Source organism: Semicossyphus pulcher, unplaced genomic scaffold (genome assembly GCF_022749685.1).
Source record: "Semicossyphus pulcher isolate SPU_LCO1_2020_fin unplaced genomic scaffold, fSemPul1.0.p SCAF_15, whole genome shotgun sequence".
Classification (NCBI taxonomy): Eukaryota; Metazoa; Chordata; class Actinopteri; order Labriformes; family Labridae; genus Semicossyphus; species Semicossyphus pulcher.
The window spans coordinates 13,158,565-13,174,334 of NW_027211659.1; the positions used below are offsets into that span (position 1 = coordinate 13,158,565).

Consider the following 15,770-nt stretch of genomic DNA (forward strand, 5'->3'; position numbering starts at 1 on the left):
AAATATACAGAGTGAGAAAGAGAGTGAGAAGAGGGGGTGTCAGGGAGACAGACTAGTCCTGCATTTGTGTTTGTGACAGTGATTATTTTCACTGCAAGCTGTGAGCAAAGTCTGACTCACCAGTGGCCCAAAAAGCCTGAGAAAGACGTAAGAAATCACCACGTATAACACGGCCTTGTTCTTGTTGGCGAATATTCCTCGACTGTCGCACAGCCTCTCTCGTGTCCACTCCATCCTCGAAACTTTTTCACCCTTTTTTTTAACTTAAGCACACATGCATCAAAAATGAAATTCAGAAGCCACTGATGAAGTTCTTCTTCACCTTTTTTCCCATTATATGGCAGGTGGCAACCAGCAGTCTGAGTTTTTTTTCTCCTTAAATCACTCTATCTGACATCTATTCTAAATCTCCGCCTCTGGCAAACATTCACCTGCTGAGAGAAGAGGAATGGTGGTGACGTTTGACTCTTAACCAAGTGCTCAGAACTAAGGATTAAGGATAAAATGCACACTCTAAAACCTCTGTTTGATCTTTTTAAAGCAGGGAATCTGTGATAACATCAGCAGTCATTATCCATGTCATTTCCAGGGCCGTAGCCAGAATGTAAGAAGAGCTGGAGCCATCCAAGTCCCCCTCTTCACCCCCCCTTCCCCAACACCAGTAATAATTATATATTTCTTCTGACCAAGGCTGTTGCCAAACCAGGCTGTGATGTTTCCTGTCAGAAATTTTTTTTAAAGCTCCAGAGAAGGTCTGAAATTTCTCAAAAAAAAACCCTGAGCTGGTAAAGGCGATTCCTTCGCCTTTCTCACCAGAGTGTCTGTGTCTGCTGTCCAGGTCAGATCCTCAGTGATGTGGACTTCCAGGTATTTAAAGCTACACACGCTCTGCATAGTTGTTCCACTGATCTTCAGTAGCATGCTCATCCTTCATTGTTGTGCTGTCTCAAAGTCCTGAATCAGCTCCTTAGTTCTGGCAACATTACTGAGCAGGCTGTTCTGACACCAGAGATCAGACCCAACGCCACTGTGTTTGGAGCTAAACCTGGCAACACAGTCCTGTGCACAGGGAGTTAAGTAGGGATAAGATGACGCAACCTTGGGACAGATCTTGAGCTCAGGGTGAGGAAATTTGAGGTGTGTTTGCCCTTGTCCGAGTTCGTTCATCTTACAAGCAAATCTGTGGACAATGGACTTCAGCAGAAGTGCGACCAGTTGACAGCAACCTCACATAGCCCCTCTTTTAGCTGTCAGGATGAGAAAGGTTGTGGAGATCCTTGGACACAACATCATCCATGGATTGGTTTGGCTGGTACTGTAGGTTCACTGGCAAGCGAGGCATGCGAAGATGTGGTCCTTGATCAGACTCTCGGAGCATTTTATGACAACTAAGTCATACATGTGGATGGGAGAAGCATTCAGGCACAGACACAAATGAAGGACCTCTATAAGCAGGCAGGCCTAGGAAAAGTTGAATGGTTTGGTGAACACTTAGTACAGGACCTCAGTACTCATCAAGGCTATCTTAGCCTGCAGCTGTCCTGGTGTTGACACTGTCAGGGCTCTCCGCATGTTTTGCTCAGTCATAGAGAATTTGTGCTCCAGGCCTTTATTAGAGACCAACTGTTTCCAACGTTTGACCGCTTTACAAAACAATCAGGGTCTTGTTTGGGCTCCTTGTAATGTTTCAGATGTCTGAGCTGTTAGTAGTTCCAAGATCACACAGACGCAAGTGTTCTTATCAATGCCTGGTGTTCTCTCTAAGTACACCAGCACTGCCACTGCCTTTGACCATGAACTGGTCCGTAATAAAAAGTGACAACTGGCTGATTATCTCATTAGCACGAGATGACCAAGCTAGTGTTCTCAGAATAACAAGATAATTGACATGTGGCGCCTCAAGATGATGGCATTAATAAGAAATTGCAAGCACCGTTATCGACTTCCACGTTATTGCATTTATAAGACATTATATTATTTTGTCACTATAAATGTCAATCTACAGCAACTGTTGTTACGCTTACCTGTGCAGAACATATTGCATTAGAAGGGCGGAGGAACTCTGGAGATTGACTTGGAGACCAGCGACAAGACAGCTCGTGGGTTTGACGTGGTTACTGATGATCTTGACAAAGGTCAAGGCAGGGCCTCAGGCAGGACAGGGAACCAGGAGAAGGTGTCAGAGGTCCCCTCCACTGGAAACCAGGAAGGGATTGTGTCAGCTCTGTAGCACCGGGCAGCAGAGTCTCTTGGTAGCTGAGTAGAACAGTCTCTGTGACGTGGGCAGGTGAGGCTCAGACCACAGTGCAGGTACATTCTTGGGCGCTGTGCAGCGGAGACTCTTGGGAACTGATGACATTAGGAGCCATGATGACAACCTCTATTTCTGTTGCATCCAAGAGAATGAAAATGGCGAGGCGAGTTCCCGGCCAAAGAGATTGCTAGATGTCAATGTGGATCTTCAAACTGTCCACAGAAGGCTCACATATTTCAGATTGAGCTTCAGAACAGGCAGGCGTTGAGGTAGCCTGCTCAGGACAAGCAGCTGGGGGCTAGATGGCAGGCTTGACAGCTTTTGACAGGAAGGTTGAAGGCTCACAGAGGAGAACCTTACAGACTGGAGAGCTGGCTGAGAAGAAGGCTTAAGGCCAGAAGGCTTTGAATAAGGCTGGTAAGCTAGTAAGCCCAATGCTAGCTGACAAGGACGCAAGCCAGAACAGCAGGCTGAGGTGCAGTCTAGAGATTTTGGAGTCCAAAAGCTTGCAGATTAGGTGCAGAGGTGCTGAGAAAGTCTGCGGTCCACACAGGAAATGAGTCCCCTAGCCAATGCTTGGCCTCTTGGCCCTGTTTGCCACTGACAGGGCTGCCTTTCTATTTTCTAATTTCATCTGAGTAAAGAAAGATCACAAATTAATACCCCAGAAGGCTCACAGCAATGAGTAGTGATGATGAACTTACAACTAAACAAAGGAAATGGTGTGCTATATACGTCATGAGCATAATGAGTGAATGTCAGACAGGTGAGCAGGAAGATAAGATCATCTCCAGGGTCATAACGTTGAACAAGAAATTTTATTATCATGGACAGAGTCAATCAGATTCAAGTCTTAGTGCTAAGCTAAGCTAACTAGCAGCTGGCTGTAGGCCTGTGAACAGATGTGGTGGGCTTCTTTTTAATAACCCTGATAGAAAGTGGATACAGCACAAATTTCCCAAAAGTTAAATATTTCCTGAATTATATTTCCCGCAACTCCTCGAAATGTACACAGATTAAGCTCAAACAGGGTCGAGGACAGGAAGTAGCTCAAGTACTTGCACTGCTTTGTATTATTAGGTGTACACGAAGCTAAATATTTATCTGCATCTAAACATACTTATGTAATTGATAAATTAGTTATGAATAAAAATGACATGTTTTAATTACATTTAAATCACTGTGTGTGCACTGATGTAGAAAACATGGAGCACAGTGTGAGACAGACTGCTGACCTCATACATATAAGTCTCCCTTAAAGAGTCGCCATTTTAATCAGAACCGGCATGAAATTACTCTTTATCATGTCACTTTTATATGGCTACATATAAGAAGGCAATGTAAAAATCCAATTAGACAAATTTTCATGGTTTAAATGCTCAATACTCCCTTTTTTCTCCTTAAAAGCCAATTAAAATATGCAAAAGTACAATCCTTTAATTTTCTCATAAAAATGTAAATGACTCAAAGTGGTTCATTACAATCAGAGGAATTATTTAAGAATGGAAAATAAGTCTTCATGTCCTCATGAAACCATAAAGCAATGACATCTCTGTAATGTAACACATGTACATTAAATAAACTATGGTACAGCAGGGACATTAACTCTTCTTCTGATGCTGATGCTTTGAAGACGCAATGAGATGCAGTATGAGGTCATCTTAAAGAGCCTACATAATGAGGCTTATAGTCTCTGTATGATCGAGTATGTTGTCCTAACAAGGGGTCTCCTGTAAGACATACAAACTCCCTCTCACCTTCTCAAGAGCAGAGCTTGAATCTCTTACAGTTAGTCCACTTTAAGGGTGTCTGTAGTGACAGGTGCCAAAGCAGCTTTCTTTTTACTCATATGCACGAGAGTCCAGGCTGAGGGTGGGAATTAAGAAGTCACACTTAAGAAGTGATTCAGATTGTTTTTGTGGGGGGCCAAATGGTGTTTTTTTTTGCTTTTGGTGCCAGCCTCCAGTGGACACTCAAGGAACTGCAGTTATTTGCACTTCTGCATTGGCTTTATTTTTTCTAAAGGTTGCAGCTTGGCTTTAGCGAGTGTTTCAGTTTCACTGCTGAGCAACCAATGCTCTTTGTGGTTACTTGAGTGATGAATGAACTTAAATGCTCTGGAAAAATATTTTCCCTAAGTTACACGGTCCCACGGGATCACAGAAATAAAATGTAAGAGACATCATGAACCCTATTACATGTCATTGTATGATCCAATTAAAATGACAGTTTAAGATAAAACTAATGTTGCTTTAAAGGCGCAGAAGCATCAACGAAGATTCTTCTCAGACTGCTCACTGATTTAACAATCAATTATTATACTACCCTTATTCTATTATTATATATTATATTATTATGTCCAGACAAACTTTTTTTGCCACACTAACTGTAACACCTGCTGCACTTTCTTTCAGGCACTTCATAACCATCCTTCATAGAGTGCAGCAGGGCTGTTGACATCAGGGATTTGATTCATGCCACTGCTTGTCAGTCATTTTATTTTGAAAAGCCTCTGCAGAGCCCATGCTACGGTGAGGTAGGATCATGTCTGATGAAAGAGTCTGTCCTGTTGCTGACTGAACCTGATCCTCAAAGCTCAGGTGACTGCAATGGATTATTTACTCCATTTTAGGTCTAAGCTTTGATTCCTAAACATGATAGTTAAAGGTATAATAAGTAGGCTTTTCCTAGAAAAATAAAATATAGACTTTTACAAATATAATACAGTATAAATCTCATCACTTATACTCTATAAATGTGTGTTGGTGAGTGTGTGTGCAGACCCTTGTGAGACCCTTCCCTCTGCATTTCTTCTGTTGTTTTGCTTTGCACGGGACGTTTTCAGGAGGGGCGCTGTTGTGGTTCCCTGAGCCACAGCGTATCTGTGGGAGTGGTTAAATTAGCAATTGGGTCCCGTTCAGACCGGCGAACATGGCGAAAGAGCGATGCGGAGTTGGCCTTTTTTCTGTTGGTCAGGTAGGTGCCTCGAACTGGGTAGGACGAGCTAACGGGCGGTTAGCATGCTAGCGCAAAGGTAACCGGCGGTTAGCATGCTAGCTCAAAGGTAACCGTGACGCTCTCGGTGTTAGCTCGGCGGGGTGGGCGTGTTCTCGCACGAGAGAGTGAGAGTGAGCTTCTGGTGACGAGGAGCCCAGGAGGAGGGGCCCAGTTTGAATGTGTTGTTGACAAAATGCAAGGAATAATCCTACTTATTATACCATTAACCTTGAAAACATATTTCTTTCTCCAAACCAGAAGTTTGATTATGAACTTCTTTCAGCACTCATTGTCACTTTTAATGTTATAGTTTAACACTTGCTATGTCTCTTCTATACAGCATGAATGCAGTGTTATGTAGTCATAAGCAGGACTGTGTTAACTGTATTTGATAACATCTTTAGCTTTGATTCAAAATTAATGAAAGATTGATGACACAGTGTAAAAAGTATTTACATGATAATACATATTAACTCAATAACTCATGTAGGTTGAGCCTGAAAGTTGATTCTTGACTTTGGAAATAGTAAACATTAAAATATCTTACCTCCAAGTCCACTGGCTAGAAGGCCTCTGGCGCCATTAGCTGCACTGGGTGGTCTTCATCAATGGATGGTGTTTGCAAAGTGGTCATGAGGAGGGAAAAACATTTAATAAAATAAGAAATAACAGAGATGATAATTAAACAGGTTTCAAATAATGAATATCAAAAATCTTAAATAACAAATACCTTGTATTATGTAAATATGAAGACATATCTCTGCTGTTTTACATCTGTTTACACTGTTACAATAAGTGGATTAAAAACGACTCAGTCAATATAGCACCGATACAGAGCTGGGTTAACCTCACCTAGTGCTAATGTGTTCTGACTGTTGGGTTGTATAGCCAAACGTGTTACTGTAAATGTGTGAAACATGTCATGTATGTTATGTTAGTTTTAAAAAATTATTTGTGTTTGTGACATTCAAAACTGCAAAGGACACACGTTATATTCAGACACAATAGTGATGTTAATGTTTAAAAGAGCTACAATAGATGACAACCACATTGTATTTTAGTTTGAGTAAATAACCCATTAATAATAAAAAATATAACGCTATGCACAGTCAAAACTGCCCATCGTCAGGTGGCTTAACTACGCGTGGTACTGTGTATATGTCACCTGTTATTGCACTAGTGTTTGACCCAGGGATTGTTTGTGTATAAAAACTAACTATAGATGCTTCACAGGAGTTACAGTTTAAATTGTCAAACAATTAACATTATAGTTTGTTTTAAATTATTATATTCAAATTGATTACAGAATAAATTACAAAAAATGTGTGTAGCCCTGAAGAGAATGACACACAGCATGAGATCATTAGGAATAAGCATTTTATCTGCAATAATACTAATACTAATAACGTTATTGATTCTTTTGTTTCTCTCAGACAGTAAAGATTAATGATTTTAAATCGTCCACAGACAGACATTCCTTTCATTAAATTTAAGAAATAGACTTAAGCCACAACATATGATATCTTCTGTATGAACAATGAAGCTTTTTGGCCTCCTGCAGAGTTAAAGAAAAGTGACTCTGTCTTGGACAATGAAGCCAATCAGAGCCCGGCGATGCCTTTGTGCCGCCTGATGCATTCAACTCATCCATCCATAGGCATCAGTTTATAATAGGATCAGAAAATTTGGATAAAGACTTTACAGTTCAAATGGTCACATCCCATCAGACTACTGTAGGCTTTTTCTTATCGCCTCCTTTTATGAATGTGTGAATGTATGTTAATAATCCTAGAGATTGTTCATTCTGAGGATTTTAAGAAACTGGATACAACTTTTACGGTCCATCTTGCACAATGAAGTGCATATACTGTACCAACACGTGTGCAACAATGTCGTAAAATAGTGTACTATAATTCAATATAATGTGTCTAATTTCCAAATACATAAGCTGATAGAGTTAACATTAAACTGCAGCAGTTTTAAAGGTCCAATCAGTCATTTTTAACCCTACAAATTACAGCTACTTTCATTGTATACCAACACTTTTATAACTTGTGTTGTCTAATGTTGGTCCCTGAATTCATTATTAATATGTTATAAGGTTATTTAAAAGTAAAATATAGATTAAAATGATCACATATTATAAAAGACGTAGGGTAAAAAATATGAGATGTGGGGCTAGTTTACTGCTAACGTCTTTGGTTAGACTTTTAAATTCAGGTAAAGTCAGTTCGGGATATAGGTTAAAATCCTGCATTTTTTGTGTGTGCGCGTGTGGTCGAAAACACTTGTTTACATTTGGATGACCAATTTCACCTTAAAGTCACTTTAAGCGACAGGATCTCAAACTGGATCTCAAATGGCAGAAGCCTGAGTATATGCACACTCTAAAGTTTGAGCAATAAGTGTAATGATGAATGAAAATTGAGGGGTACAAACAACTCAAACATGTTGATCACTCAGTATATTAAAACTCGCAAGCTGTAAAACGATAGTAAAAGTCTTTTAAATGCTGGTCTTTAATGCATGGACCTCTATAAAGGAAAATGTGTCCGCTCTGTTGAACTACTGAGGCAACTTACAAAAGGGGGCGCTGTTGAGGCAGAAAAAACAGCCGGTTTAAAGATGTCGATGAATGGCAGCGGCTGTTCTCTTCATCCTGACATTTCCCCTTAAAACAGACATACGAGAGTGTCACTGCTGGACAGAAGTAAAGTTTCTCTCTGCTTAACTGAAATCCTACATTAAATGTTTGGATCATTGAATCATAGATGTGTTGGATACTGACAAGTGCCTTACTCTTATTTAGTTAGTTACATGGATACTTTAAGGTTAAATATAAAGGTGTTTATTCCTCAAAGGTCACTTTAGATTCTCATTCTTGATGAGAAAATGTGGGTGGAGGACGACATCCTGGACGCTGATCAGATTCCAGAGAGCAGTTAGTTTAGTGCACTTAAAGCAAGGCACTGCTGTGGTAAATAAAAATCAATATTAAATGACAATTAAGGTACAAGTGTGACATTATAAGTGTGTCATTAAGTCTTAAAATCGGACCTACAGTTGTAGGTATTTCCACACTCTGCTGAACAGAAAAAGAGTAACTTCCTAAAGGTCAAAAACATGATTGTCGTTAAGGCTCTGAAAACCTCAGTCGGACAGGTGAGACATTAAACTAAACGTGCTGCACATCCTGCGTGGAACAGTTATAGTGATATTCCAGCCAAAAGGCGAAGTGTTTATCAGTGAGTGGTTGTCATCTCAGCCTACGGTGTCACTGCAAAGTCCTCAGAGGTGAATGTAAAATGCACAAACTGGCTCATCAACATGTTTTGTTTTGTAAGTGTTCTTACAGCCGAATCTAAAGGCAGAAAAATTAACATCAAATGTGGGATATTATTTAAAGCACCGACTGTATTGTTATTTTATTTATTAAGTGGGTCGTTTGCATTTTAATCCATTTAAAGGTGCACGTTTTTAACTAAACATCTTATTAATGACCGAAGTTAACACCTTGATAGTACACATTAAGTTTGGAGTTAAACAATTATGTTTCAAAATAAAAGCACCTGCATGCACTTTTAAATTGCTCAGGCACCTGTGATGGAGAGGAATCTCTTTAACGCTTTATGTCAGTTTTTACTCAGTTGGCGGACACGTTTTGGGGCTGGTCCAGCTATATTTCAGTATTCAACACTTAAGTTAAATTGTTTTAAGACACGTGTCTAATTTGTAGATTTTCAAAAAGAGTACAGACCAACTCAATCAAGTCGTCACTTAAATATTGCTTTTCTTATGATAGAGGTTAAACAACACCGACCAAAGAAAATGGGATTTTAAAATATGCAGACGTCTTATTAACGTTCAGTATGGCCAAAGTTAATATTAAACATGCTTCTATTTTAGGGGAATTCATCATTTTTGACCATCACCAACATCTGGCAATTTAACTTCAGCACACTTTTACTCCTCAATCACTTAAATTTAAAATTTAACTTTACAAAACACAAAGAAATAAAAAGACTACCTGTGTTTAACTCTCACAACTTTGACAACAATTCACAAAACACACGCTTCATATACCGAATGGATTTCTTTTGACCTAAAGCCTGATAGTTTCACCGTCCGTATACCTGGATGATACCAAATGAATTATTCTGAGTTGAGGAAAATGTTATAATCTTTATTCTCACACAGTATTTGGGTCATATCAACAATAGCAGATCTTTTCAAGAGCATGCTTAAAAACACCCCATATGGAGCAAAAAACGGACACTTTCATTCAACAAAAGCTATTAAATAGAATTTACAGGGGAGTGAAATCTTCCACCGAAGACAATGATCAAAACACAAGTTGAAAACTTGTCCTCCTGCTATGATATAGACAGTGAATTCAAACTCATGAGCTACAACTTCTCCATGGTCCCAAATTAACTTATGAAACTTTGTATATATACACACATGTGCTACACACACCAGCAATGTTAGAAACGGTTGTCAGGATGTGAGAAACCAACCAAGGAAAGAAAGTAAATATAAAAACTGCAGCTCACTGTGTACTAATGTAGGACTGACTGTATTGCACTATAGTGATGTCTACTGTTTAAAACGACTACAAGGTGTGTTACAACATATTCCTCGTGTCCTCCCTTTTCACGTGGTCGAGTGTCTTGTCGTGGCACTTGCTTTTTTTGTTCTGGTGAGTTTTCACATGTTTTGCCAAGTGGTCACTCCTCATGAACCTCTTGCAGCAGTCCGGGCACACAAAGCGCTTCTCCCCCGTGTGAGTCCTCAGGTGTCTCTGCAGCTCGTCCGACCTGGTGAAACTCTTGCCACAGAAGAGCCAGTTGCACACAAACGGCCGCTCCCCAGAGTGCCACCTCAGGTGCGCTTTGAGGTGCGAAGTTTTCCCATAAACTTTCCCGCAACCCGGTATGTGACAAATGTGCTGCTTCTTCTTCCCAGGCTCGTCGCTGGACGTGGATGACTGGCAGTTCGGACACCTGCACCTCCTGCAGCGCCGCGCTGTCGCGAGAGGGGACTTTGTGTGCAGCAGAGCCGCGATTTGCGTCTGATATTGCGCAAAGTCCGTATGTCCCAGAACCAAGCCCCTCTGCAGCTGGAAGCGATGTGGACCGAGAGTGGAAGAGTGGCTGACATGGTTCCCCTGCTGCAGGCTCCACCACGGGATATCCTCTCCAGGGTTTGGGGACAACTGTCTCTGCTGCTGGTGGTGCACGAGGCCGGAGGGTCCCGTGACAAAACTTGGCATCGCGGGCGGAATGGGAGTTGGAGCTGCGTAACTGACAGCGGGGACGTAGGTGGGAGGGCAGGTGGACTGCAGAGACTGCATGGAGCAAGGTAACATCTTCACGGGGGAGAAGTCATAGGGGTACGAGGGGTCCGCCGGAGGGGTGAGAGGCAGTTCGTGGTGCGAGCTGAACGAGCTCTGGATGTGCGCAGACAGCTGGGGCTTGGAGGATAGTCCGAAAGTAGAGTTGCCGGCCAGGCTGCTTTGAGGGTTTCCCTCGTTAGTCCACGGGTGAAATAAGCGCGAAGGGGAGCCCAGAGTGGGGTCGTAAGGGACCTGGAGGAAATCTGTGTGGTTGGATCCGTGGTGATGCCCGATCCGGTTACAAGTGGCAGCCAGGAGAGCCAGCGGAGAGTGCTTACAGTTCTCTGGAGAGGAGTTTGGAGTGCGATCCTGGATAACCGAGACAGACATTTTCTGAATTAGAATCATTATTTAACACACTTTATGATGTAGGAAATCAAGAATAATGAGCAACGCGTTAAAATTCAGCAAATAATAAAATAGTTTGACTAAATAGTTTGAATTTAAACTGCTCTAAATCGCCTGTGTAGCGCGAGGCGGTACGACGTGACATAAAGTTAGCGTTATGTTGCAGTAGAAGTCATTAACACGCAAACAATTAGCGTTAGTAATTAAATTATATGACACCAGACCATCAAAGTAGCACGACTTTCTTTTTTTTATCCTTCAGACTCGTATCCTGACCGTAAATCAACTCGCACGAGTGATTTCACAAGTTATTAAAGTCGTATAAAGTAAACAGAAAGTTGCGCACAAACCTGGAGAAAAGCCTGGAGTGTTTCATTCCGCAGTACAGCCACTGCTGCCATGGTAAACGTCCTCCTCCCTCTCGATGAAAGCAAATAAAAAAGAACAGCTCTAATTTAGATAAATGTGTGCATTCGCAGTAAAATATCGTGTCGGGCAGGTCTTCACTCCTCGCTGCTTCCTCTCTCTGAGATCTCCTTGGTCTATCTGAAGAGTGAGGGATCACTTCTTAGAATTTGATAAGGACTTTGGTGGGCCGCCAGCCAGTCAGAAATAAGATTTATTACTTTGAAGTTTGCCGCTGCCCAATCATCAAAGAATAGCGGCTCTTTGAGAGGGGAAAGCAAATCCTTTGAATCCACAAAGCTCCTATGGTGTGTTTGTTGGTCTGGATAAAGGAGCTGATTATTAGGGGGGATGGGAAGGGAGGAGATAAAGGCGGGACAATTAATGAAGTAATCACTATGTGGGAAATGTATATACACAAATAATTGGATTTTCTTGATCAAAGACCCCCATGCCGCCTGGAGACCCCGGTATTGGATGCTGTAGTCATCTGATCCTCTTTTTGTAATTAAGGATTTGTAGCAGAACCCTGTGTGACAATGTGACATTGTTATCTCTGGAGATCTCCAAGAGACCGTTTGATGGAGGAAAGAGACCAAATCAAGTGACTCAACACAAAGTTCTCATCTCTGAACAATCTGCGTCTCTTTTACATTTCTAATTTGAATTAAAATTTCTTTGTTGTTCCTTTGAACTGCAACACGGCATTAAACACTTAATTATGCCCTCTCTGAGATATTTAAATAAGCATTTCTTCTTCTTCACTCATTTGTTTTATCAGAACCGTACCCCTAATTTTTCCCCCTCTTTGTTGAGCATCAAAAAAATGTAAGCTTCCAGAGCCCGAGGGTAAACTCCCAGCAGCTAACTCAAATTAAAACATGTTACTTAACATGACACAAAAGGGGAACCTCTGTTTTAAGTTAGGTGACAAAAGCAGCACTTGAAAATGGTGATGTCTCAATTATGTTCCTTATAAACTTGTCAATATGTCTCGGGGGAAATGTTCACATTAAAATGCACTGAAGCATCCAAGAGTTAATGTACGATGACTTTAAAACAAAGTATAAGCTGCTATATAAATATCATGTTTGGTCCTTTTTTGTTTCAGAACATTAAAGCAAAAGTATAAGTTTTTTTAAGATAATATCCCAACTTTTGCAGCAGAGCAGCCGAAATGGAAGTTGCAGTTTTCAATATCAACCCTCTGATCTTTATCTGGCTTCCCTGCAGAAACAATCACTGTCCTCTCAACTAGTTTGGAGCGGCAGATTTTGAATTAGATCTGTTCCTTTGAAGGGATTAATGTTCCCAGTCCTCTCCCACGGCTTTACACACAGTCATGAGGGAAAGGGGGAGTCCTGCTGGGCTGAACTGGAGCCATGTTAAACTACAAAACTGGCTACAGGAGCGGTGTACTCACACTGTAGTTGACTGATAAAAGACTGGTGGAGATTAACCTTGTTTACATCAAGTTATGGTAGCAGTGGAAGATTAAATTATAGTATATAAAAAACATGCAGAAAAAAGGAAGTGCTGGGCTTTGAAACCTGGATAATGTCGTATTAAAACGGTTGTTTGGACAAGAGAGTGTCTGTACTTCTGGAGTAGCTCTAACGACTTAATTTACCTATAAATCATTAACTAATGCTTTAAAAATACTTCATAAGCCACAGGAAAGAGTTTCAGGTTGCCAGGTTGTGAGGTTTATCTTCCTCCATGAAAACAAGACAACATGCACTGTCTTTTTAAATCATCAGGAGGATTCAAAAACACGTTATTGTGACTTAATAACATACTGCAGACTTTTTTTAGAAAGTGAGAAAGCCACGTAAATCTGTTAATCTTCTACCAACATTTATGACACATCCCAATCAGAAGGATAAACACATGCAAAAGGGAATCTGTCACAACCTGGCAACCTCAAACTTATTCTCATAATGGTTTCCAAATGATCTGTAGAGCATTCAGAAAATGATTTACTCACCATCTATGAAGCTGTTAATTACTTCTTATGAAACGTACATCATTATATTACATGTATTCAATTTGGGCGTCTTTGTATTAAAGGATTTTGACACAAAGGAGCTGAAAACAGGTGCAAAGAGAATCATAAAGGGGCCGAATGGTTTATAGATCAGGGTTGCCAGGTTGTGAAATATTCCTTCAACTGGTGTTTATTCTTTCTATTTGAGTAATAATTCAGTTACAAATGTGGGTTAAATATTAATACATACTCCCGGGTTTCGCACTTTCTACTAAGCATTGAAGTCTGCAGTGTGTTGTTAAGTCTTATTAAAGGGTTTTTATGTTGGAAGAGGATAAACAACAGTAAAAGAGAGCCCAAAGTTATTGTTGTTGACGGCTTATAAGTGATTCATAAAGCATGAGAATGAGTTATGGACCATTTATAAAGCTGTTAGTCACCAGTTATAGCCGGTTTATAAAGGACGGCTTTATTTAGAAGGTGAAATCAAAGGAAAAAAATAGGTAAAAAGTGAATTAAAAAATGTCTACTAGCAGATACAAACTGCATCACTGACTAGCTCAGACATCACTGCTGTAAACATTTTTAAAGTTTGTATTTGTGCAGAAAAAAAGGTGTCAGCTAGTTTTTTCCTCTCAGGTTTAAATGTCAGATAAATGTCAAATGTTGTAATCTGCTCACTGTCAAAGCGCACAACTGTTAAAGTAAAGGGACAATCCACCCTAAAACTGAATCCACATCTTCCTGTGATCCTGAACAGCAGCAGCGATGTCCGGATGTTAAAATAGCAGACTGATTTAGGGTGGATTTCCTCTTAAACCAGCTTTACATGTGGGCTGTCATGCTATGCAAAGGGAAATTTCAGCCACATATGACAACTGCATGAATTTTGCGAACCATCAGCGTTACAAAATTATTGATATCTTCCTTTGAGATACTCGCTTCAGCCCCAAAAGCAAGCTCTTACATTTTAATGCATCTCAATAGGACTCCAGCTGAGGGATGGATTTGGCTGAGCAGGACTTTGATATAGTTTGTAAGAAATTCATGACTGCGGGCTCGACACAATGTCCAATCCCCGAGGTAATTTACTTGCTCCAGACCTTTACCGTCTTACGGCCGAGCCTCGAGTTTTACAGGGTCACCTCGGCAGCGGTTTGGGCTTTAGGAATCTCTTCCTGCGGCATGATGGGAAAATTTACTCGGAGGAACCCCCACTGCAAATGGTTTCTACCTGTAGTCTCAAAGGTTTGAACATGGAATCAGTCTGTAGCGTCCGTGTATTACATACAGTACTTTAAAGTATTAAGCAGAGTCGATGAGAAATACTGGTGCGAGGTGGAGAAGTGAAGCTGCATTTAGGGATCAGCAGAATGTCTGAAAAAGCAGCTGCAGAATTTACAGGAAGCAAAACTCACACAGGTCTTGTTTATAAAAGGTAGAGACTGAAGCTGAAGGTATTTTTCAACAGAGTTAAAAGTCAGGGAAAGCATAAGTCAGTTTTTTGTTGCTCTCCATATTTTGGCACATATTCCTGCTTTGATCAGAAATGTGAATTTCCAGACTTTAAGACAGATTAAACATTTCTAGAAGTTCAACAGGTGATTGTCATTCCTCTAAAGGTAGTAGTTTAATTTTGTCTCATTTTTTGGAGCCTTTGAGGACAGTGGATAGTTTCGGAGACAGAGGAAGAGAGAGTGCGGACGACACATGGCAAAGGGCCGCAACATCGAGGGCCTCGCCTTGCCTGATTTTACTGCCGAGCTAAACCAGCGCCCTCTTTCGGCGTTACTTTTTAACTTTTAAAGTGCTAGTTATAGCAGATTTGAGACAGTTAAAGAAGGTTCTGTTATGATTTTACTGTAGATCATCCTAAAAAAGACAGCGTTGTCGAAAACCGATCAAACTGAGATTAAGTTAACTTCAGCTGTGGCAGTAACTTTGACGCCATTCTGGGGGGTAAATTTTGTTCTTCTATCTACTTTTGTTTTTCAAGGTGTTGCACAAGATATGAAACGGACACCAGTGAAAAAAAGAAACCAAGAGTCAAAGGTCACTTGTTTGAGCAGATTTATTTGACTCATATAAAACAGCAGTGTACTAGAAATAAATAAAAATGTACAGTAGATGTAGACGGTGAGTTCGTTTTGGTTCAGGTCCAGCGCAAAGATGAAGAAGGCAATCTGCAGAGGAGAGAGAACAACGCCGTTTACATTCAGGTGTTACAATGCTTTATCATTGTTCAGCTTTCAATCCATATAGTTTTAGTTGTAGGATTTCAACTTATAGTACTGACCCCGGATGGGTCTTAGAGAGCCGAGCTGAATGTGATCTCGACGTTTTGATGCCTCTGACAGAGACAGCGGAGGATTTGACAGAGTCGA

General features: G+C 40.7%; 2 protein-coding genes across 2 annotated transcripts in view; both read right to left on the reverse strand.

Moving 5' to 3' along the window:
- Positions 1–9,427: 9,427 nt before the first annotated feature.
- Positions 9,428–11,520, reverse strand: sp5a (Sp5 transcription factor a). The gene is made up of 2 exons (XM_069663536.1): positions 11,345–11,520; positions 9,428–10,955 (listed from the first exon to the last, which is right to left on the reverse strand). Exons 1-2 carry the CDS (start codon positions 11,393–11,395, stop codon positions 9,876–9,878), a joined length of 1,131 nt encoding a protein of 376 aa, XP_069519637.1. The 5' UTR covers positions 11,396–11,520; the 3' UTR covers positions 9,428–9,875.
- Positions 11,521–15,509: 3,989 nt separating this feature from the next.
- Positions 15,510–15,770, reverse strand: part of myo3b (myosin IIIB) — a 66,796-nt gene continuing 66,535 nt past the window's right edge. The window contains exon 37 of the mRNA XM_069663164.1: positions 15,510–15,569. The gene's annotated coding sequence lies outside the window, so the exon portion shown is untranslated. The remainder of the gene's footprint in view (positions 15,570–15,770) is intronic.